Source organism: Gymnodraco acuticeps, unplaced genomic scaffold, assembly GCF_902827175.1.
Source record: "Gymnodraco acuticeps unplaced genomic scaffold, fGymAcu1.1, whole genome shotgun sequence".
NCBI lineage: Eukaryota > Metazoa > Chordata > Actinopteri > Perciformes > Bathydraconidae > Gymnodraco > Gymnodraco acuticeps.
In genome coordinates this window covers 137,287-160,698 of record NW_022989970.1, presented here as the reverse complement: position 1 = coordinate 160,698, position 23,412 = coordinate 137,287, and the positions used below count along the sequence as shown (strand labels likewise).

Sequence of the window (23,412 nt, the reverse complement as noted above, 5' to 3'; positions counted from 1 at the left end):
ATAAAGAAGAATGAGAGTAGCTAAATGAAAACAAAAAAGAAAAATTGCGGCAGTATGTACACTAAATTTAATATATAGATTCTTATTTTTAAATGTATTTTGACATCCTGTCTAGCCCTTTTCATAATCTTAATTAATTTAAAGTGATATACATGACCATATTGTTAACAAGGAGCATCAGACACACAGAACTTTAAAGATATAGTCGGGACATACTGACCCTGTTCATATAATAAAATTAAAAATTGTAATAGCTTATGCACATTGAGTCCCTTTTTGTGATTGCAAAAAGTAGGAGACGAAATGTTGTGTTTTCTTTTCAATGCAGCAGTTTTCTTTCCCATGCTGCACATTACACCAGGAGGAATAGCAGTACACACTGACATTACAAAGAATAATAAAAGAATATGAACAGTATTTTTGACAGATCTAGGCCACATGTTTCGAGGCTTTATCCCAAGCGAAGATAGCCCTTTCCTGGCTGTAGCACCCTTTTTTATGATCATATTTAAACAGACCTAGATGTACAGTAGTATCTTCTATTGTCAATCTGTAGCAAAAAAGCTGTGTTGATTCCTTGCTTCAAAAAGTTCTAATGGATGTCATTTCCCCAGCGTAACAACTAGTCCGTTAGATCAATCTGCTCTAATTGAGATAAATCCAGTCTTTCCACAGCTGCTGTTATCTGTGAAGAAACAAACCGCCACCAGAGGCTTTAACACTCAAAAGATTGACTGTGAATACCACTTTAAAACTGTCCCTGAGTGAAAACATTTACTTCTGTAGCTGGGATCTCATCAGGGTGAACACATTGAGATGTCTAAGTGTGAGTTATTTGAATCAGAGAGTGGGCGAGGCTCGCTTTGGAAAGATGTTTTTTCCTTTGTTCCTCTGAAATACAGACAACGCTGTTTAAACCCCAGTGCTCCGGATGACTCACAGGATTGATTAGAGTTCCTCACTTGGTCTGTGTGCGTGTTAAGATCACACCTCGTGTCCAGGAGTCAAACAGAAGCAGACACGTTGGATCACAGCTGTAGCGCCGTGATGTCAGAGGCTCCTCCTCAGGGTCTCTATGGAAGCTGAATGCTAAATGTGGAACAATTAGTTTTTTTAAATGGAAAGGAATTAAGAAGGTTTGACATTCAGGCTCTGCATTTAACTATACTTTTTACATCAGTTGAATTCTTTTTTTCTTTGTATTTATTTCAACAAGGACCATGCATACATTAATCTCAGAAAAGAGGAGATATTAATTATGCCAGATTTGAACTAATAGTTCATTTCCATCTTCAGTCCGTGATTGTGGTCAATTTGGATATTATAGAGGTGTTTATATATTTCGCTGCTAATGAGAACTTACCATTGCTATGGAGGATCAAGGGACTATGTGTAGTCATATCAATCTGCAGAGAAAAGTCTGGTTTATTGAATGTCAGCTGTGAACAACATATAATTAGTTTTCCCCATCAGTAAGCACGTGGAATACTTTTTGAATATGCGTTTATATAAGCGCTTTGAGCACCAGGAAAAGCGCTTTATAAATGTAATGTATTATTATTATATTTGTGGAGAGCACACAACTTTGGATTCATGATGGCTAAACTGTACCATGTTAAGAAAGAAAAATTACCGCAAGAGAAGGAAAGAAGTTAGAACGATAGAGAAATCAACAGCAGAAAACACACAGGACGTAAACAGTAAAGGGAACAGCAGAAGGCAGACAGGAAATACCTCTAACAAGAACACTGTATGGGCTCTGGCTGTGTTTAAAAAAAACTGGTTATTAGGAAAATTAATTTGGACAGAACAGTAAACCTCGATCAGTGCTACCGCCATTTTAATTTGCGTTGCTGTTGCCGCAGTTCCAGCGGATGCAATACGATCAATTCATACAAAAAAAGTCATTTAAAATCCATGCTGTGAGTCAAATCGTTGGTTTAATATGTAACTGTTTATTAAGCAGGATAATGTGCAGCGAGGCGTCTTTTAACCCTGTCGGTGTTCTTTTTATTATTAACAACTGCCTCACTGTACAGTATCCCTCACATAGTGTGTAGTTATACATTACATGCAACCAGTCGACAACCTACTTCAGTCCGATTGGGGACTTTTTTCCTTAGACGTGAATGTGCAGATGTGGCATTAGTGGCCGAACTTGGCATCGTAATCCAGAAATCCTTAGATTCAATGACAAACATGTCTCCCTTTTGAGGAATCGCTTTTGTCAGATGTACGTCTCAACAATTTCAAGTTGAAAGTTAGTTGTTACCTGGAAAACTGAACAAAAAGCACTTTACTTTTTTTTTTTTTAAGTGTGATCCGTATCAACACAGCTTTCAAAGAGAGTGTCTCATCTGTGTGAATGACGCCCGAGGCTTCATGCTGAGACACCGAAACAACAACCAGCTGCAGCACACGAGAGTTCATCATTACAGTCAGAATAAATCACCGTTAGTCAGACATGCTGAGAAATCAAATAATGAAGCAGTGGAGTTTGTTAAAGCCCCTAGAGCTATGAGATACACCATTTATTTAGTTTTCTTTGCCACCATCTTGAATGTAAGAGGGCTAGGACGGAGAGATTGCTCTGTTTTCTGTTTGGGATTACCAGGAGAGGTAATAGTGATATATGTTGTTGGTGTTGCCTGCAACCCAAAGGCATTGACAGTAGTAGCTGCCATTTAAATGTTTAACACAGTTCCTATCACTTTATTTCTTCAACAATGCGCCAGTATATCTGGTCCTACTGGTTAAAACTAATGCCTGCAATAGATCCTTCAAACATTTTCTCTATATAAATGTTTTTGTTAATTGTATCTGATAAATGTAACTAAACTAGTTTTGTTTATGACCCCTCAGGTGTACACAGCGGCCAATCCCAATGCGACGACAACAGGGAAAACCTTCAAGGTTCACCTTCAGCTATGGGACACAGCTGGGCAGGAGAGGTGGGTAATGTCTTTCCTTACATCATAGCAATTACAGTTTAAGTTTGCACACAATTATCTATATTCACACTTTTCAATGACTTTTTCAATTCAACGTGGCTACAGATATAGATATATACAGCATTGATAGTCAACCATGTCTATGCTGTCCTTTCTTGAAATACACATGGTAAATAATGTACTGCAAATATTTCCAGAGTCCACTGTGCCCAAGAGGGACATCTAATAATGTGCCCAATTGCTTAATGAAGGATATAATAACCCATTGGGTTACGATTCATTTTTTTCTCAGTTTCGTAGCAGTAATATTGTGTAATGTTGGCCACTAGAGCAACTCCATAGACCCTCATGATATCCCAAATGACCTTACAGCAGAAATAAACATGTTTACAGCCTTATACAAAAAAACGGTTTGGTCTGTGAGGGTAATTTCCCCAATATTTACTAGGAGAGAAACACTAACTATGGTTCTATCTACAACAATGCATGATTTGTACACCTATTGACGAGCAAATCGTATCATCAAATCACAGAGATGGTAGCTGTAATGCTTAACTTTGATTGACTTAAAGAAGCCCTATAATTTTTTAGGTTTTTTTTTATTTCATGTAGTGTGTTTATATAGTTCTTTGTGCATGTAAATGGCCTGCTGTAGAGGGAACTTTGGGAGACATGAAAGCATGTAAATATTACATGTGACAGTACAGCCCCTAAATATGAACCTGACAATTAGCGTGATATGTCTTTTATTAATGCAAATGTACAAAGGGTAGATATTGGGTGCTTCTGGGTGTGACACCACCAGCGATAATAACTATTATGTAAATATGGCTTACTACTGAGCAAATATTTGATACGCAAACAATCAGGATCAAGCAGCCGACATCAGGGCGGTTCCAGTCTGACAAACTGGTCACAAAGGCTGAATAATGACTGGGTGCTCCGTCAAAAGATCCGTTTATGAAAATAAGAATTTGTTCTCTGAAGAAATAAAGTTAGGATTATGTAACTGACAGTGAGTCATCCTGCAATGATGAGTCATCAGGCCTTTATAAACAGATTAAACAATTCGAGGCCAGTGGCAATTAAACACCACACACACTCCCGCACACATGATTGACATATGGTGTGTGTGTGCATACAAGGAGGCACACAAACAATGATAGTGATCTGTTGAAACATTCAGTGTGACGATACAGGCTCGAATTTCAGCGATGAGATTTATTATCTTTGTCAAAACTGGATCTGCTTTTACTGAGATGTTGCATTGAAGTGAAGGGTATATTCACCTAGCCCAAAATAACATACAACAAAACTCAGTTCTGAAATGTTGTAGTCTCTTCAGTCTTCACACACACATTTGTCTGAGTTTTCCTATAGCATTGTTGGAGAAACTGCACCTTTTAGGCATTTCAGCTCTGACTTCAAATCTTAGCTGCCATATCCTTAGTTTGATTTGCTATACGTCTCTTACAGATTCCGCAGCCTGACGACGGCGTTCTTCAGGGACGCCATGGGCTTCCTGCTGATGTTTGATCTCACCAGCCAGCAGAGTTTCCTCAATGTCAGAAACTGGATGAGTATGTGTCTCATATTGTCTTTACTTGTAACAAAATCATCTCTGTTCTAGCTTTAACATTACTCTTTCGTGCCACTAGAGGTCCAAATTCCACAGGGGTCAGAAAAGTTATATTTGGTCATGGATGAAAGGAAGCCTGATGAAGGACATATGAAGAAAGCATAAAATAAACCAGCACTAAGAGGAACTATCTGTTTTCCCTTTTATACAAGTGTTGTTTAATGTTGTTGTTTGTTTGTATTGTTTCCAGGCCAGCTACAGGCCAATGCGTACTGTGAGAATCCAGATATCGTGTTGATAGGAAACAAGGCGGACCTGGCGGACCAGCGGGAGGTTCAGGAGAAACAGGCCAAGGAGCTGGCTGATAAATACGGGTACATTTGTTCGTTTGTCACATTCAGTATTTGGTGCAGGAGTTTTATTTGGAGCTATGATTACTAGAGTATTAAAGGTCACCTATTATGCAAATTCCACTTCTTCATGTGTCCCCTCTTCTTCATGTCTCTTCTACATCAACATGTGTCCCCTCTTCTTTTACTTTACATTTTTACATTACATTACATTGCATTTAGCTGACGCTTTTATCCAAAGCGACTTACAATAAGTACATTCGACCAGGAAGACACAACCTTGAAGAAAACAGAATCATATAAGTACATCAGGTTTCATAGAGCCAAACATTTCAAGTGCTACTCAACTGGCTATAGATAAGCCAGTCCTTTATTAGTATAAGTGCTCTGTTAGCAGTGCTTTGTTAGTAATTCTATCGCTCGAGGTGGAGTCGAAAGATATGAGTTTTCAGTCTGCGCCGGAAGATGTGCAGGCTTTCTGCCGTCCTGATGTCAATGGGGAGCTCATTCCACAATTTTGGAGCCAGGATAGCAAACCCACGTGTTTTTTGCCGATGGGAACTTGGGTCCCCCTCGCAGCGAGGGTGCAGCGAGTCGTTTGGCTGATGCAGAGCGTAGTGCACGCGCTGGGGTGTACGGTTTAACCATGTCCTGGATGTAGGAAGGGCCAGATCCATTCGCAGCATGGTATGCAAGTACCAGTGTCTTGAAGTGGATTCTAGCAGTTACCGGAAGCCAGTGAAGCGAGCGGAGGAGCGGAGTGGTGTGGGAGAATTTAGGAAGGTTGAAGACCAGACGAGCCGCTGCATTCTGGATGAGCTGCAGAGGTCGGATGGCACATGCAGGTAGACCAGCCAGGAGGGAGTTGCAGTAGTCTAGGTGTGAGATGACGAGAGCCTGGACCAGAACCTGCGTCGCTTTCTGTGTCAGCTGGGGACGCATCCTCCTGATGTTGTAAAGCGTGTATCTGCAGCAGCGGGTTGTAGCAGCTATGTTTGCAGTGAAGGACAGGTTGTTATCTAGGATCACACCCAGATTCCTTGCAGTCTGAGTCGGGGAAACAACAGAGGTGCCAATGTTGATTGTCAGGTCAAGAGTGGGACAATCTTTTCCCGGAAGGAAAAGCAGTTCAGTCTTGTCAAGGTTGAGCTTGAGGTGATGAGCAGACATCCACTGAGAGATGTCAGCTAGACAAGCAGAGATGCGTGCGACGACCTGGGTCTCTGAGCGGGGAAAATACAGAATTAATTGGGTGTCGTCAGCGTAGCAGTGGTATGAAAAACCATGCGGGCTAATGACTGATCCGAGCGAGTTTGTGTACAGGGAGAAGAGGAGGGGACCGAGAACAGAGCCCTGAGGGACCCCTGTAGTTAATTGACAAGGGTCGGACTCAGACCCTCTCCAAGTCACCCTGTAGGTACGGTCTTTCAGGTATGAGGAGAGGAGGGAAAGTGCTGAGCCTGACACTCCAAGTTCTTGGAGAGTGCGAAGGAGGATCTGATGATTCACCATGTTGAATGCAGCAGACAGGTCCAACAGGATGATGACAGAGGAGAGGGATGCAGTTTTGGCAGTGTGCAGTTCCTCCGTGACAGCAATGAGAGCAGTTTCTGTGGAGTGACCTGCCTTGAAACCAGACTGGTACGGATCCAGAAGGTTGTTCTGATGGAGATAACAGGAGAGTTGTTTAAAGACAGCGCGTTCAAGTGTTTTAGACAGGAACGGGAGTAGAGAGACAGGCCTGTAGTTTATAACATCAGACGGGTTGAGAGTGGGTTTCTTTAGGAGAGGGTTTACTCTTGCCTCCTTGAGACTGTTTGGAAAGTGACCAGAAGTTAGAGAAGTGTTGATGAAATGGGAGAGAAACGGTAGAATATCAGGAGCGATAGTCTGAAGGAGGTTTGAAGGGATAGGGTCCAGAGGACAGGTGGTAGGGCGGGCAGAGGTAATGAGGGTAAGAACCTCACTTGGAGAGAGAGGGGAAAAGGAGGTTAGTGTGTGGGTGAAAGGAGGGTCTGGTGAGTAAAGGTGAGTCAGAAAAAGAAGAGCGAATATCATCAACCTTTTTTTCAAAGTGGTTAACAAAGTCGCTTGACAGAAGTGAGGAGGGGGGAGGGGCTTTGGGAGGGTCCAAGAGGGTGGAGAAGATGAAAAATAGTTGATTGGAATAGGAAGATTGGATCTTATCTTGAAAGAAAGTGCTTTTTGCCTGAGAGATCGAAGCAGAGAAAGAGGAGAGGAGAGCTTGATAGGTTAGGAGGTCGTCACGGTGTTTGGATTTCCACCGTTTCCGCTCTGCTGCCCTAAGGACGGTTCTATTAGCACGCAGTGCGTCATTTAGCCAGGGAGCAGGAGGGGACTGACGAGCCTGCCGAGATGTGAGAGTCCAGAGAGGATGAGAGAGTAGAGAGGAGAGTTTCTGCAGCAGAGTTTGGAGGCAGGAGTTGGAACGAGTCAGAGGAAGGGAGGGCTGAGAGCACCGATGAGGCAAAGGTAGAGGGGGAGAGGGAACTAAGTTTACGGCAGACGGGTGCAGGATGAGAAGAGATTAGTTTGTTATGTTTGGAAAGGGATAGAGAGAATGAAATGAAGAAGTGATCGGATGTGTGGAGCGGGTTTACAGAGAGGTTAGAAGTAGTGCAGTTCCTTGAGAATATGAGATCAAGGACATTGCCAGCTTTATGAGTTGGTGGGGACGGAGACAGTGAGAAAGCAACAAAGGCGGTTCGTCTATCTTCCCTGTCTGGAGGTTGAAGTCTCCGAGAAGTACAGCGGGAGGGCCAGTTTCAGGGATGTGTGAGAGGAGATGATCTAATTCCTCCAAGAAGTCCCCCAAGGCGCCTGGTGGACGGTCTTCATGTCTCTTCTACATCAACATGTGTCCCCTCTGTGTAAAGAGATTCTGAAAGTGTCAGGAAAAAAGATTCTCACTTTTTGTCCTGATTCATTTATATAAAAACCTGTCTGAAAATGAGCTGTACCCCCCCCCCCCCCTTATCTCCTGAATCTCCTCCTAGAGCACCATTGTGTTCTTTTTAACCAAATATCTCCCAGAGGGGCGTGGGGAGGGGCTCCTTATTTTCATCTAAAGTAACAGACAGAGAATAAACTGCACATGATATTTCTTAGTGAACAGCCTACAGGTTAGATGGAGCCGACTGTCCCTTCCATGTTCACTCGACTCTCCATCACCTCTTTATCGTCCGCCTGTGGTTAGAATCACATTCAGTCATTACCTGTCAGCCACCCTGTGATGTAGCTCCTGAGCTAAGTGCTTAATAATTGTATCCATATATTATTTTAAAGTCTCAGGTCGCCAGCATCTGCCAGTGTTTTCCCCCAAACTTGGCCTAAAATCATGAAGGAGTCTTTGCGTTGGCTGTTTTTGCCTTTTTAAATGAAATCATTTATGAAAAACGAACTCTTAGATTTGATATAGAGATAATATTATTTTTTGTTTTATGTATAATTTATGCTTGTCTGCATCAACAAATAAGTAGTTAAGCCACTACAAAATATACACAATCCTCATGTGATGCATCTCTTACTACAAAGGAATTGACCCTTCATTTATTTCTTATTTAAGAATGAAATAATAATAATGAGATTTTTTTGTTGTATTGTTACATCTAGCTAAGAGTGTAAACATTTCTGGTTTTGGCTCTAATACATTACAGAAACTCCAACTCCCTGAACATATGTTGTATTTATTATATTATTTTATACTTTATAATATTTGATTTTACTGTGATGCAGATTAACAGTGTCACACTTAAACAGGGGAGTGCAATTTCTTTCTTTTGGTCATTTCATCAAACAATTACTTTGTTGCAAACATACAGGCATGAAGAAATGGTTAATCCGGGGTTAATATTAGGATGTTTATGGGTTTGTACAAAGATAAAGGTGAACTGTGAGCAATATCTCAACAAATGACTTCCTGCTAGTTAAACATATTTTCCTGTGTAATTCCAACCAGCCAAGACCTTGGTCTTATGTTGCCTGGCAACAAAACTATCTTCAAGGAAGTCATATGTGTTCAACTCTGGGGCGCAGTGGGAAAGTGTTCAGGGGCTAAATCAGTCAAATCAAACGGTCTAACTCAGGGGTGTCAAACTCAAGGCCCGGGGGCCAAATCCGGCCCGTGACTTCATTGTATGTGGCCCCACAAGAGCTTGCAAAGAATAATATGTTTATAATACGGTTACATGCCGATTTACAGAAGCACGTTGCCCATAAACTACATGTCCCACAATGCATCTCAAATTTGACTTTTTTCTCAGAATTTGCCTTTTTTTCTTCTAAATATTCTTTTTTTCTTAGAATTGTTTTTGTAAATGTTACTTTTTTTCAAAATTCACTTTTTTTATTTCTTCAAATTTCACTTTTTTGGGGGGATTTTGACATTTTTTTTCTCCAGAATTTGGCTTTTCTTTTTAAATCATTTTGTGACACTCTCACTGAAGAGACTTGCAATTATTTTGCCTAGACTTCTGCTTTCAGACGTAGTTAATTATGAAGTTATTGAAGTTCGACAGTCCCCTGGTCTAGTTACTTTCCCAATGTTCATGACACATTTTCTGAGCAGATCCGAATATCAGGATACGCACATTTCTTCTCACTTGTACTTAGCAAAACGTATATCGCTTTTATATCACAATAACTTTCCCTTATCCCTATAACTGTTTCTGATATCTGTTTTTTGTGGTACATAGTATATTGTAATAGGGAAAGGCCTATGGGCAGAAGATAAGAGTAAGATTTTAAATAACATTTTGGGAATAATGTGAAACTTTCAGTATATGCCCACTTTTTTTCTAAATTGGTATTAAACTTTTATTTCCAGAAAAAAGTAATATCTTCTTCTATCCATCCCCCCCCCCTGGGACCAATACTAAAGGTTTCCACTTCATTTTCACTTTATTCTCAGGGACAATTCATCAGCATGACATTTCAAGTCTCTACAAGATGATTTTTAATAGAAATTACATATAATAAATCTGATGAAAGTCATTGGAAAATTGTTCCTAAGTGCTTTTTGTCGCCCACAGGATCCCGTACTTTGAGACGAGTGCAGCCACAGGGGCGGAGGTGGACAAGGCGGTGATAACGCTGTTGGACCTAGTCATGAAGAGGATGGAGCAGTGTGTCGACAAACCGCCCGCCGATCCAGCCAATGGGAACGGAGCCACGAAGCTCAGCGATGAGCAGCCCAACGAGAAGAAATGTGCATGCTAGATGAAGAAGGAAACGACCATTCAGCGCTCTTCTGTCGTCCGTCCTTTCTACTCACCACATCTGTCCTTCTTTTACCTTCTCCTTCCGTCATCTTTGCATGTTTCTACCTCTTTTACACTTTCTAAAACTAACCTTTAACCATATTCTGCTTCTTTTTTCTTTATCTTCTTTCTCCTCCCATACGGATTGGCACTGTGGCAATGACACAACCCTGTCCCCCCTAGTGGCTATTCAAGGAAACAGTCTTAGTCTGAGGAAATGAAAACAGGAGGGGATCGTTTCATCACTGTCAGACACATAATGTGCCTCATTTACAGTAAAACATGCAGCCTGTGAATTAAGCTCTGCCAGCTCCAAATTGCTCTGCTCCCAAGTGGTTTGAATAATTTAAATGGATCTCTCAAGGCAAAAAGGAGATATTTACAACTTCAATTTGAACTTTTGATGCAACAACAGTACATCACTTCGTAACAGAGGTAAGTTGTTACCTCTTTAGGATATCACTTGATGACAGCAGGCATGAAGAGCTTGACATCAGGCTGTGTGTCTGTGTAAATTAACTAATGATCCTCTCCTGAAACCTTTCCTCCAGGACCAGGGAGAACAAATGTATTTCCCCCTCCTCCCCTGTTTCAAACATTGTTCATGCGATGCTCTACCTGTATGAGAGCCATGAAAGGACATTTTTCAGTGTTTCTGGTCTGGTTCACAAATGCAAAACGTTGTTCCTAAAAATGTAGCCACACAGTTTTTAACCCAGTTGGCTACAGCGTCATGGTGGAGCTCTTTGACCCTGTTAGCTCAAATGACATGTAATGACAGCTGAATCTACAATGACCCTGCAGATAAATATTGGGAGTATATTGAACTTTATTAGCATTTTTCACAACTAAACTGTCATATTTGTATCACATAAAAGAAATACTTGTGTTGCCACTAAATAAAAATAGTTACCTTGGAACAGGTGTTGCTATGAGCTAACCGCTACATTTCCTCCTGTTTGCACATCTGATTAGCAGCTTGTGTAGCTAGATAGCTACAAACTAGCTAACGTAGGGTATCAGTGCTCAGTAGTGATAGCAGTGGCTACAAACGGTATGCTAATATTAACAAAAGCAGGCTAGGTGTGGAGTGAAGAGTATTTTTAGTAACTCATTTAGAAACATTTCGAGAAATGCATAGCCCACTTCTCGCTGTACCATTAAAATCGTGCTATCAAGACTAGCTTGCTAGCTAGGTTGTTGTGGCCGTTGAGTTGCTGCTTTTAGCTATTCTTGCTTTTCTTTGTCACTTTCTTACATGACTGCCATATGATAAATTAGAAAAAGAATTGTCTAAATACGTTTACATTGCATTGATAACCTTTATTTCTTTGTCCCCATGATTATTTCCCAACCTTACTTCAAACTGTACGGAACAACAGCGGCTAAAGCTAGCTTGTTGATGTTAGCATTTTGATCGCGCCTTTCTTTTGCAACTCTTTATTTTGTCTTCAGATTAGTGTCAGACATGGCTGATTATGATTTGTATAGTATACCATCCGTACTGTACAATACATATGGGTACAGCAAAGCAATGGGAAGTGGACAAAAAAAACATATACATATTATTAATAGGGTATCCTATAGAGTACCTGGATAGGCATATTGTTCCAAACTGATCTACTGCCTTGGCTTTTAAAGCTTTATTTCACTGCAGTGGAGCAGACTTTAATCTTTGTAGGAGTTTGAGATAATTCAGCACCTAACATCAGTTGCTCTGGGGATGCTATAGGTCACCCTATTGCTATCACTAAAATGTAATAAACATTTTATGTCAATTAGTATGAATTCATCTTAAACAAATGTAATGGATTTATGAGTGCAGAGCATGATTATCTATTTTAGATTATTATGGGAGTCAGTGTGACTTCTGCTTTTCAGGGCAGCTGATTGTCCATCTCTTTATAACAACAAAGTGAAATATTGCTTTAAGGCTCCATACACGACCAGTATTGTTGGAATATAAAGTGACCAATTATTTATATTAAAAGAAATGTAAAGCATAGATGATTATTTCAGTTGTCATATTTTTGTGAAGTCCTTCACATCTCACACATATCCTTTTTTAATTTTATTCCATTCATATTTGTTTTTCTTTTCATTCCTATATTGCTCTGTATCTCTGTTTGCTATGACCCCACAAATTACTTAACAAAATGCTTTTCTCTTATATGAAGAAAATACACTTTTAAACTCTTGAGATGTACACTTGAAGTTACTGTGGACCAACTTTCTGTTGTGTATTGTGCATGGTTAACACTAAATTGTTTAGTAAACGTAAGAACTCACATTCATATAGAAACTCAACTAAAAACGCTGCATTCAAGCCCTTTAAATTTAAAAGTCCAACTCAATGGTTTTCCTCATCATGTTACACCTTGATCTGCCTTACAGTACTTCATGAAAAATCTTGACCCAAGTTGAGGTGCACCAGAAACATGGGAAATACTATTTTTGCGGTTAAATCCTTGTTCTTCAATGAGCCAAGTTTGATATAGCAGTCCCAACTAAGAAAAGTATTACAGCATGTCGGTAAAGGTTGGTTTAAAGTCAATTGAAACCAGGGGCTGCCAATCGGGTTAGCAGTAGGTAAAATGTAAATGTGACTTATTAATGTCAAAACACTTCTATGGTCATTTAAAACAGTATAAACGTTTAGTTTCAACAACTTTTGTATCATTATTGTCTTTAGTATCGTGCCTAATGGATACATAAAAAATCGAATTAAAAGGTAAAGCGTCAAAGCCCTTTGGCTTCACTTAATTGTCACCTATATTTAATCTACCAGTGTGCCAAATTACAAAGAAACGCCACAAACAAGTGTTTTTTTTTCCAAACAACATTCTGCTGTGCACTTAGAGAAAAACTGCCTTCACAAGCCTTTATTTGGTGTATTAATCTCTTTTCAGTTTAAAACCTCACAAGTTACCCGATAACAGCTGATCTCAGTGCCATATCAAAAACATAATAGTGTTGCATTTTAGTTTATCAAAATATTAATTTGCTGGCTTGCATTGTATTCACTCTAAGTTACACACAGCATAATTGATTTCCCTGGAAAATACATCTATAGAGAAGGGTATTCTTGTTTTCGCTGATCAGCTGCTTAATTTATTTGTGGTAAAATATGTAGATTCCACCTTTAATATTTAGTCATGTAATCATAGTGTAATCATGTTTCTTAACACTTACAAAAGCAGCTATGTGAAGTCCTCTCAATACAAGTACATCTTTATGAAGTTAGTTCAACAGTCATTTAGCAGGTGGTATTACAGGAGAATTGTATTTTCTTGATCGTAAAGATAGTTAAGGCTGCAGCAATTGAAATGAATTGTTTGAACACTGACCTTATATCACTGTAAACCAGTTTTTAAAGTTGTATTTCATTTCATTGCAGCGTTGAGTTCTTCTGAGGAATCCAGTGTCGCTGTCCTTTTAGCTCTGTTTTGGTCTCCACCAACTCTCCACTGTGCCGTTAAAACAAGAGGCTAAAGCTCATGCTGCATCATTCTCACTGGGGTCGTGTTTCTATCAAACGGTCCATTGTTACATGAAAAATATTGAATAGTGCAACGTTGAAAAGTATTATACATATATTTTAAAGGTGTGTACAGACCGAATGCGGGTGACTATTTGACGAGGCACAATTACACAAGTGAATGCTAATGGGCGAATAGATGGAAAATGCGCAGTCCAACATTTATTCTCGCCTGCAGAGGTAGAAATTATTAATTTACGAGAAATATATGCGTGAGGATGTTTATAGAAATCCTATGAGTAGAGATGTTCCTGATTGCTGAATCGGAAGTGGAGGACAAACTTATCGTCACCTGTTTTCCTGAGCTAAACCCAGACATATCAATTATTATAGGTGTACCTACTGCAGAACTTCCTCTGTTGCAAGTATGGTAACTGTGGAGGAAAGGAGTAGGCTACCTGTTTAGGGATTATAGGGGGAATATTTGTGAATTGCAGCCATATTCATGCAATTAACACAAGGGGAGAAAGTCGGTCCAAACTCACTTTAAAGGTCAGGGGCATTTCTACTGATCATAATTCCATTGTTGAGGTCTACTAGAATAGATTTAAATTGTGCAATTTTTCAAACTCACATTGGTTTCTCACAGCATCTCTGTATAGTATGTGTATTCACTCTCTGTCCTACACGGCTTGTTGGAGCTCCTGCCCCCCCTCCCTATGAGCCCAGTGGCCGTCTGCGAGACACAGCGAAACCCAGCCCGAAACACACACACCCGCAGCCTGGCTGGGAGTTTGTGTGTGCTGTGCTCACACACCGACTCACAGCATCGCCGCGTCCCGCTGTCTCAGGGAGGAGAAATCGCCGGAGCTGCAGCTGAGAAAAGATTGAGTGTGTGTGTGTGTGTGAGCTACGTAACGGCTCCACGGATTGGTCCATTTGGGTATGGGCACGTCACCATACCCAGGAAGAAAACAATGGGAAAAGAGAAATGTCCAACGAGGCGTTCTGGGGCAGCACAGACAGGTCTTCTGTTAGAGTTTTACTCGCTACAGGGTGTACTTTGAGGGTTTGTGACTCTGCAGACCGTTTACATGCAGAAAAACCTTCATAACACAAGGGGACGGGTAATAACCGGAAAAGCATGACATGGGACCTTTAAGGTTGCCAAGTGTTGATTTAATTTAATCAACTAATTTGGTGTGTAACTTTAAAAATAATGAATTTATGATAGAAAAAGAATAAAGCAGCCTCTTTGATTCAAACAAATTAATTAACTTTAATCTATTTAGGAATATAACATTTAGATTAACTAAATGCCTCCAATCAAACAATACAAAGGCACGAATTGAAAAGGCATCAAAGCCAGGTTAACGGTAGCTTTTAAATCTATTGAGTCAAGATTTCTAATGTGTCAAAAACCTCTAGATTATTTTTTCTAACTTTTTGAGCCGATGCCTTTTATCGTGACAATCTTCTGAACCAAATTGTCAGCTTTTATCCGAGCCTTTCTTCTTCCGTTGCTCATTTTATGTATATTTTCGGTATTTATATTACAATTTTAAGTTTAACTTCCATTTACACTACATCCATGTTTCACTGCCTTGAATCACGTGTTTCTCGCAGCATCTCTTCCATACGTCTTAAATGGTTTGAGTTCACTTTGAAAGTTGACACTGTTTGAAGAGTCATGTTGTGCCTGTTATTAACTCTTCTGTCTGTAAAGTGTGTGAGATGGATTATAGATTACAAAGCAGAGGCAAAAAGAGACCAGAAGTTGTGATGATTTTGTGCCCGATTTATCAAAACAATGAATCAATCCAAGTACCTCTAAGAGCTTTTATTTTTGGACTCTCTCTGATGCCTGCGGTTTGTAGACGTGTCTTCAGTTCTCACTGCGTGTATCGATGCCTGTGTGTTTGTTGGGTTTGTGCACCGTCAGCATGTTGGACATTATGAGAATGAAATGACCCGTGATGCGTTTAATGTTTCTGATGTCAGAGCTGCAAATAAATCTGTTTGTTTTATCCAGTGTTTGGTTTTTTCCGGATGGAACTGCGTTGGTTTCCATTCGAGAACATAACACACATTTTAAAAGAGACACAAACGACACAGTGCATAGGAGTTTATTTGCATTTTGTTAGAAGAAACTTCTCACCAAAAGAGAGAATGTGAAAAATAAATACCCGAGAACAGCAGAACCAGTAGAGTGTGAAGTGAAGTTACAAAAATAAGTCAATGAAATCTATTTCTTTTTACATATCTGACGCTTTTTGTTTGGAGAATGTTAAACGCAAAGACATTTGAAGCACACATTCAAACAGCTGGGAAACTCTTTCATGTGATTAGTGTGATTACTGCATCTGAATATTAGCCTCGTGTGTTTATCATACAGGGAACAAGCAGGACAGTAGGAACAGGGCTGGGTTCAATTTAATAACTCAATCAGTGAGTTATTTTCAAATTCAAGTACCTATTGGATGCTTGTCATGTTTGGATTGAAACCAGTTCAATTCCTACTGATTTGAATTTCGCAACCCAGCCATGTTTGTCTCTGTCCGTGCAGAGCCCTCTCTCTAGGGCTCTGTCCGTGCAGAGCCCTAGAGAGAGGGCTCTGTGTCCGCACACGTGGTTTTCTTTTGAAAAGTGATTTCCTTTCAAAATAAGAGCATGCCAAACAATGAACAGACAGCACAGTGATCTATTCTTCTTCCACACTTTGCATTAACACACATCTTGGATCCAAACCTTCTGTAGACATTACTTCTGAGAGCTAAAACGTCTCAGTTCCTTTCCTTTTTATTTGAGTCTGCTTTGAGTGACTTGAATAAAAACACATTTAACAAAGCGTGAAACAAAAGCCCTTTTTGTATCATCTTCTTTGCTGACACAAAATATCTTATCCCTTAATCTTATCACCTGGACAGAAGCGTATGTAGGAGGAACATTAAGATACATCAATACAGCAGCAAACCCCCTAAAATACCGTAAACTGCACTAAAATCATACATTAAATTCTCTAAAAATTATGTTTGCCCCAGAAGCAATTGCAAATACAGAATATTCAATAATCTTGGTATCATAAAAACATTAGAAACATACAAAATACGGTCAATATAAATAATTGTTGGTGAATCAAGGATAATCACATGCAAAGATCTCCTCTCCAACTTGTTTGGAATATTTTCTAATTTAGCAGATAAACACATGTTAAACTAAATGATAGAACATCCCTCCATATGAAAGAACTTAGCTCTAAATTGTCAAATGTACGTGCTAACCAGTGATTCTTTTCAAATTGAAACTCGCTTTTTCTATAAAAAATGAAATGAAAAAGAGGTTTTAAAGGAGTCCTCTTCCAAAGTGTCCGTTCAGGCCAAATTGGATGATATCGAGAAATTCACACTTCAATGTACTTCATGCTGTTTGAAGCTCAATTAAACAGCAACTACAAGAACACAATAAAAAAAAAGGCACATTTATCAAATCCTCATCACGCCACTAGTAATATTTCCCTAATGTATGTCAGCATCTCTTCGCACCAAGCATCTGTACATGTATGCAAACAAGCAGATCATGAATTTATTTAATATTCTATGTAATAGACATTTTAGGTTCAACATGTCGAAACAGGCATTCGACTTCAATGTTGACAGCCATTTGTTTTTAGGGTTTTTAATTGATAGCTGTAATTCCTAATAGTAACCACAAGAGGGCGACCAAAGAAATTAATTTGTAACTAATTCTAGAGAGAATACTGTTCACAGTTCATTTGGTACAATTGCACTTAATAAAGTACATGCAATGTGTCAATTGAATTGTTCAACTTTGTCTCTAATTATTTCCTATAATTTGTTACCATATTAGATCATTTTTTCCGGGCACTTTCTAGAATATACATCAGTGATTATTTCAAAGTGTCAGAGGCAAAGACCGTGGTGGACTTTTAGTTTTGATCACATGCAGCATTTATCCATTTTCATGAGAAAGTGGTGTCGGCAGCTTTAGAAAATGTCACCGCACCCTGAGTGCCAGTAGAGATGTGCTGTTATTGGTTAATGTGTGAAGTGGGAGGGTTCAAACTTTGGTGACAGTGCTTGTTGTTTGTTCCTCCGGTGGCTGATCCTCCTCTTCATCGTCCACGCTCAGGTCCAGCCTCAAGTTATCCAGAGTCTGACGGATGGTCAGAGTGTCCTTACGTCTGCGAGAGAGACACCACGTTTTAATTTGTGCTTTAATGTACTGACTTTGTGACGGACTGTAAATGATGTGTGCTTTTGATACAGAGGACATCTGACCTGAGAGGCAAGTCAGAAAGGAACATTTGACTTTTTAATCAAAATGGTCTTCCATAGAACAAGTGTGATTTCTAAGTTGGTGATGTTGTAAAAAAAAAACAAATGTACCTCTAACCCGTATTCGAAATGAGACTAAAAGTGACAGAATAGCACAGATTTAAATCAATTTAGTCATCAGCAATTGACAGTAATGTTACATAACTTGCTGACACACAATATTTATACCTTGTGTTTGGAGTGCAGTGAAAATTAAACTCTCCTAGAAGATAACAGGTTTTTAGTCATATTGAAAATGTGGGATAGTGGTGCAACAACAAAGTCTCGTATTTTAAAGATAACTTTTTTAAGACCCTTTAAAGGATTGTCCTGGTGAAAAAAATCTTAAATCAGTTCTCATATCCCAAAAACAGGAGAGAAAACAATGTAGATCCGACTTATTGTTTAATATTCATGTTGTCCAAAAGAGGCTGAAGTGCATAACTAACCCAAGAGACTAAAACACTATTTTTACATATTTAAATTGATGCTTCATGTTAACAAAGGATAACATTCACGTCTGTTTCCGTATGTGTGTGTGTATGTTTCCATGTGTGTGTGTGTGTGTGTGTCAGAGTGCGTACTTGTTCTGCAGGCTATGGTCCAGCGCCTGCCTCTGCAGCCGGCTGCTGGTCTCCCTCTCCTCCAGCAGCTCTCTCTGGGTGTGGCGGTACTGCCCCTCCTTCCGGCTCGCCTCCTCCTCCGCCTCGTTCAGCTGCCGCTTCAGAGAGCGCATCCTCTGGGTCATCTGGGGACCAATCACAGCGCTCGCTCAGTTTGGGCACATGGGGCGGGACCAACATGTTATAACAACTGGGACATGAAACACCTCTAGGTTGTTCCAATGTGTTTAAAGAATATTTCAAACGCTATTGATTGCTGCTGTTCATTGTCACATACTGTATGTGTTCAACGGGACCTGTGAGTAAATGACTGTAAGCCACATTTCTCCAGGGATAATAATACATTTGAACATTTTTCAACAGACAAGACCGAACAAATCCAACAGAACGGCGTCTAAAAGAGTATTAAATGATAGGAGTTAGTATCTCTTAATATCACAAAGCACAGCCTCAAGAGCCTGTTCCCAAGTTCAAGTCAAGTGTTCCTAGTGAATTAGGTTCAGACATGTACGGACGGTAAGATTATTAAGTAACTGTGTGTGTGTGTGTGTGTTACCAGGTCTTTCTGCTCATTAGCTATCCTGTGCTCCTCCTCCATCTGGTCGCTGAGCTCGTTGATCCTCCTCTCCAGTTTGCTGATGGTGTTGGTCAGAACAGATTTGTTCCTGCACACATGAACACAATTTATTGATTTATTTTGTTACACCATTTGTACAGGTAACATACAACAGGGGAGCTAAAGCTGCAAGAAGCTGCATGTTTCAAAATGACCCTGCTTAAACGTCTTTTTAATTCTCTGTTAAACGAAAGATAACATCAGGTTGTTTTTACAAAATCCTTGGCAAAAAATGGGTGAACTTGTGCCTGCCTTCTTTCATATGCTTGTCCACTTGTTTTGTTACTTTGATGCTCTGTGCTATCATAATGTAGAATTGTTGTAAAGGTGATTTCCAAATCATTTCCGAAGCTCCAAACCACAGGTGTGAAAGTAACCTTATAATAAATAGAATGCCTAAGGAACAGCTTTTTAATAAATGCCTGTGAGTAAGGTAAAGCGTTGTGACGGACCTCTCCTCGTTCCTCAGCGTGTTCTCCATCTCCTTGACTCGGCTCTCCGCTCTGGAGACCACATCCTCCTGAACCCTGGAGCTCTGGAGCTCCTCCACCTCCAGACGCAGCTCCCGCAGCTAAACAGAGAGCAGCTTCCATTAGATATGATACAACCTTTCTGCTTCACTTCAAGGTTCAAGGTTCTTTATTGTCAACATAGCTACAGAGTAATTATGTCGTTGAAAATCTTAGGTCACAGGCTTCTCCAACAATGCAACACAATAATACAGATAAGCAGACAATATTAAAGTATATTATATTAAACGTAATACAAAAATAGTTTTAAAAAAGTGAGAGAAAAACAAGTGGAATAGTGCAATACGAGTCTATATACAAGTTATTGGAATGATATATTAGACAATAGATACATAATTACTGAGTAGCAGATGAATGTTATGAAATTGTTTCAGCAGTTCAGGTGTTTAACAGTCTTATTGCCTGCGGGATGAAGCTGTCTCTGAATCTGGTTGTTTTTATCCAGACGGCAGCAGACTGAACAGTTTGTGGCTGGGGTGATGGGGGTCTTTGGTAATCCTGAGGGATTTCTTCCTTACTTTCTTTCCTCTTCATTTACATTATTTACGTAGACTACTTAAATGAACAGGCTTTTTCAAACCATGTTCTTGTCAGTCCATTAGCAGCTTAGCACAGATATACCTGAGTTCACTATATCAGCCAATAACAAGAAGCATCAGTATAGAGATGTCCAAGAATTCCTTCAAATCAGTCTTGCCATTACACCGTCTCTCCACCAGAGGGCACTGACAAATCCTTTATTTATTTATTTGTTAAGCTTAAAAAATCGATACTGTTTAATAAATCTTTAACAGTTTTTTCCCCTAATTTTAAATATCCAAATCCAAATGTGATAGAGAGATAAATACTTAACTGTGCTGTAAAGCTGTGAGGAATGCTATTACCTTTTTAATTTCTAAGTTTATATTTGGCTTTCGGATATATATATTTTCAACACAACAAAAAACTTGCAAAAAATATATAAAATAAACTCTGTGAGTATTGGAATGTATAAGTGATGCTTTATCTATTCGTTACAGCTCTACTGTGTTAAACATAGACTTGTAGAACAAGTGGACACACACACACACACACACACACACACACACACACACACACACACACACACTACCTGTCTCTCGGCGGAACCCTTCTCCATCTCCAACAGGTCGTTGAGGTCTTTCTCCTGAATCAGCTTCAGCTGCAGCTGCTCAGTCTGACAGCAAACACACACACTTCTTAAACACCAGCCATAAGAGTTTTCTAGGTCTAGTTAATGACAGAATATGTTCAGTTAGCTCACTTCCTGTTCGCGTGTGTTTACCTGTTCGATGGCTCTCTTGTGTTTGGACGCCCACCTCTGCTCGCTGTCGTGCAGCTCCTCCAGATCGGTCTCCAGGTCGATCATCTTCTCCTGTAAACACAATCATCATAAATAAAAAGTCATGGTCCAAACTAAACTTCTGATCCGTCTTCTCATCAGCAGAAAACATGCAGGTTATTTAGAAAGTGGCACGGATTAAGTATCCTCAGAAATAGCCACATTATGAATATTTAGGATTATGGCATTAGCACGCTGATTGCTAAACAGGATTTGCATGAATAATTCCTCATTAACCCTAAAACTCTGATGGTTTGCATGACTGATTAATTCAAGTGGACATCTCTCTTTGAGTCATCAGGTCGCGTAATGCAGACACATGGATACTGTCTGATAGCTGGAAACAGAGTGTACTTCAAGGAGGTCAGGAAATATGAGCTTCTTTTTTGTATTCATCCCACAAAAACACAATTTGTTTTTCTCCTATAAATACTTTTTTTCCCTTGTAATGAGTCTAAAATAATATTCATATTTTATTGTGTTGATGCTTCTCACATCTTGATTTATTGTAATGTTAAACGGATTATATTCTACATTCAGTCTTTAGAAGGAACCAATGGAGTTTTGGGCTGTCTCAGAAATATTTATTTTAGTATTGTTTGTATATTTAGTGATATTACTTATCAATAGTAAACTGGAAGTATCCCACAATGCATTGTGAAAATAAATTGACCATACAGCCAACGGTCACCAACCAAACATATATACCAGCATGCATTGTGCTGAGGGAACGATGGCGGAGATACAATTCATTTTAGAAAATACTGCACTACACTTGATATTATGTATCACATAAAATGCAGGATTTTTTTTAATTAATGGTCCACCAACACATGTTGATTTAATTGTTACCAGCCTTATCTTTTATATCAGTCATTCATTTGATATACAGAAATCTAGGGCCAAATACCTGAATCTTGATCGTTATAAATCCCTCCTTTTTCTGGTGAAATGGTTTCATAATCTTAAATTGTCATTGAAAGTGAGTGTATCTGAAGATGTGGAGCCGTACCTGGGACTGTTTGACATGTTTGGCCAGATCGTCTCTGGCCTGGTTGGTGGTCTGCAGCTCCATCTTCAGGTCCTCCACCGCCCTCTCCGCCTGCTTACACTGCAGCTGGATCTTCTCTCTCAGCTGGATCTCCTCCTCCAGAGTCTGCTCCCTGTCAATCAGCTTTCCAGAGACCTACACACACACACACACACACACACACACACACACACACACACACACACACACACACACACACACACACACACACACACACACACACACACACACACACACACACACACACACACACACACACGTTAAAACACAAACAGGTCCTGAGGCTCCATCCCAGCACACGCAGGTGAACAGGGGACATTTATATTAAGCAGATATAACCAGGAAACTATTGGGGCAATTTTTTGTATTACCTTTTATTATTATCTTATAAAATGTGCTGATTTTCATACGTTATTTTGTTGATGATTTAGATTCAACGGGTGTTAAAAAGGGAAATATGGATATTTTTTGTAACTGTTGGGAAAATACTGAATGTCCTCTTCCAATATCAGAGTCACGTGATAACAAAGGTATCCCAACTGTAGCTGTGAACATGACAGGATGTGTGATTACCTAGAAGAGCATCAGGACTGTTTGAGGCATATGATAGCTATGTGATTAACATGATGATTCAGCCTCTATGGAGAGAGACATATGACAAGCATGCTCATTTCTGACGTGGAGCTAATCTGAAGTAAACATTGAAGACTGCTTTCTAGTCCTCCATCTTGTGACTGTGTAACTCCCTCTCTTGGATATCAGCATGTGAAGGACACTGTTCAGGAACTAGCTGATGCTCTGTATGTGATGACTACTTCCATTCTGGAGAGGATCACAGATACATGGATCCTGATGTTGAAGCTCAAGCCGGTGACGAGTGATATTTATACAACACACTCCATGAATCAGAAATGACTGTTAAGTTAGTGTAAAAGAATGGTTGTATTGATCAGTGTTTGCTCACCTCTCCCTGCAGGCGGCCCACGAGGCTGTGCAGTCTCTGCTGCTCCTGCTCCTTCTCCAGCAGCTCCTCCTCCAGCTCCTCCACCCTCTGCTGCTCGTCCACACGCAGCTTCTGATGGAGGCTCAGCTCGACTGAAGCCTGCGTGGACACCAGCAGGGCCTCCGCCAGCTGGAAACACACACACACGTTAAGGTACGTACACACATCAGTGCTTATGGCTTCACCAGATCAACTCTAAATAAACACTTGAGGAAAATCACCTCTATAGGAGAGGAGTGATGTGATATTTAGGAATTA

At 39.9% G+C, this 23,412-nt stretch overlaps 2 protein-coding genes across 8 annotated transcripts in view; one reads left to right on the top strand and one right to left on the bottom strand.

The window, feature by feature from the left end:
- The window catches only part of LOC117542932 (ras-related protein Rab-27B-like), a 75,584-nt gene extending 63,023 nt beyond the window's left edge, over nt 1–12,561 (top strand). For all 5 annotated transcript variants that reach the window (XM_034210823.1, XM_034210827.1, XM_034210824.1 and 2 more), the window contains exons 3-6: nt 2,863–2,951; nt 4,428–4,531; nt 4,781–4,904; nt 9,932–12,561. In XM_034210823.1, the coding sequence (XP_034066714.1) occupies nt 2,863–2,951; nt 4,428–4,531; nt 4,781–4,904; nt 9,932–10,118 (504 nt within the window). In that variant the 3' untranslated portion in view covers nt 10,119–12,561. The remainder of the gene's footprint in view (nt 1–2,862; nt 2,952–4,427; nt 4,532–4,780; nt 4,905–9,931) is intronic.
- Nucleotides 12,562–15,747: 3,186 nt separating this feature from the next.
- The window catches only part of LOC117542907 (cingulin-like protein 1), a 63,243-nt gene continuing 55,578 nt past the window's right edge, over nt 15,748–23,412 (bottom strand). For all 3 annotated transcript variants that reach the window (XM_034210782.1, XM_034210781.1, XM_034210783.1), the window contains 8 exons: nt 23,116–23,283; nt 22,113–22,286; nt 21,044–21,133; nt 20,852–20,935; nt 19,663–19,781; nt 19,151–19,259; nt 18,556–18,719; nt 15,748–17,838 (listed from right to left, as the gene is read on the bottom strand). In XM_034210782.1, coding sequence (XP_034066673.1) covers nt 17,715–17,838; nt 18,556–18,719; nt 19,151–19,259; nt 19,663–19,781; nt 20,852–20,935; nt 21,044–21,133; nt 22,113–22,286; nt 23,116–23,283 — 1,032 coding nt within the window. In that variant the 3' untranslated portion in view covers nt 15,748–17,714. The remainder of the gene's footprint in view (nt 17,839–18,555; nt 18,720–19,150; nt 19,260–19,662; nt 19,782–20,851; nt 20,936–21,043; nt 21,134–22,112; nt 22,287–23,115; nt 23,284–23,412) is intronic.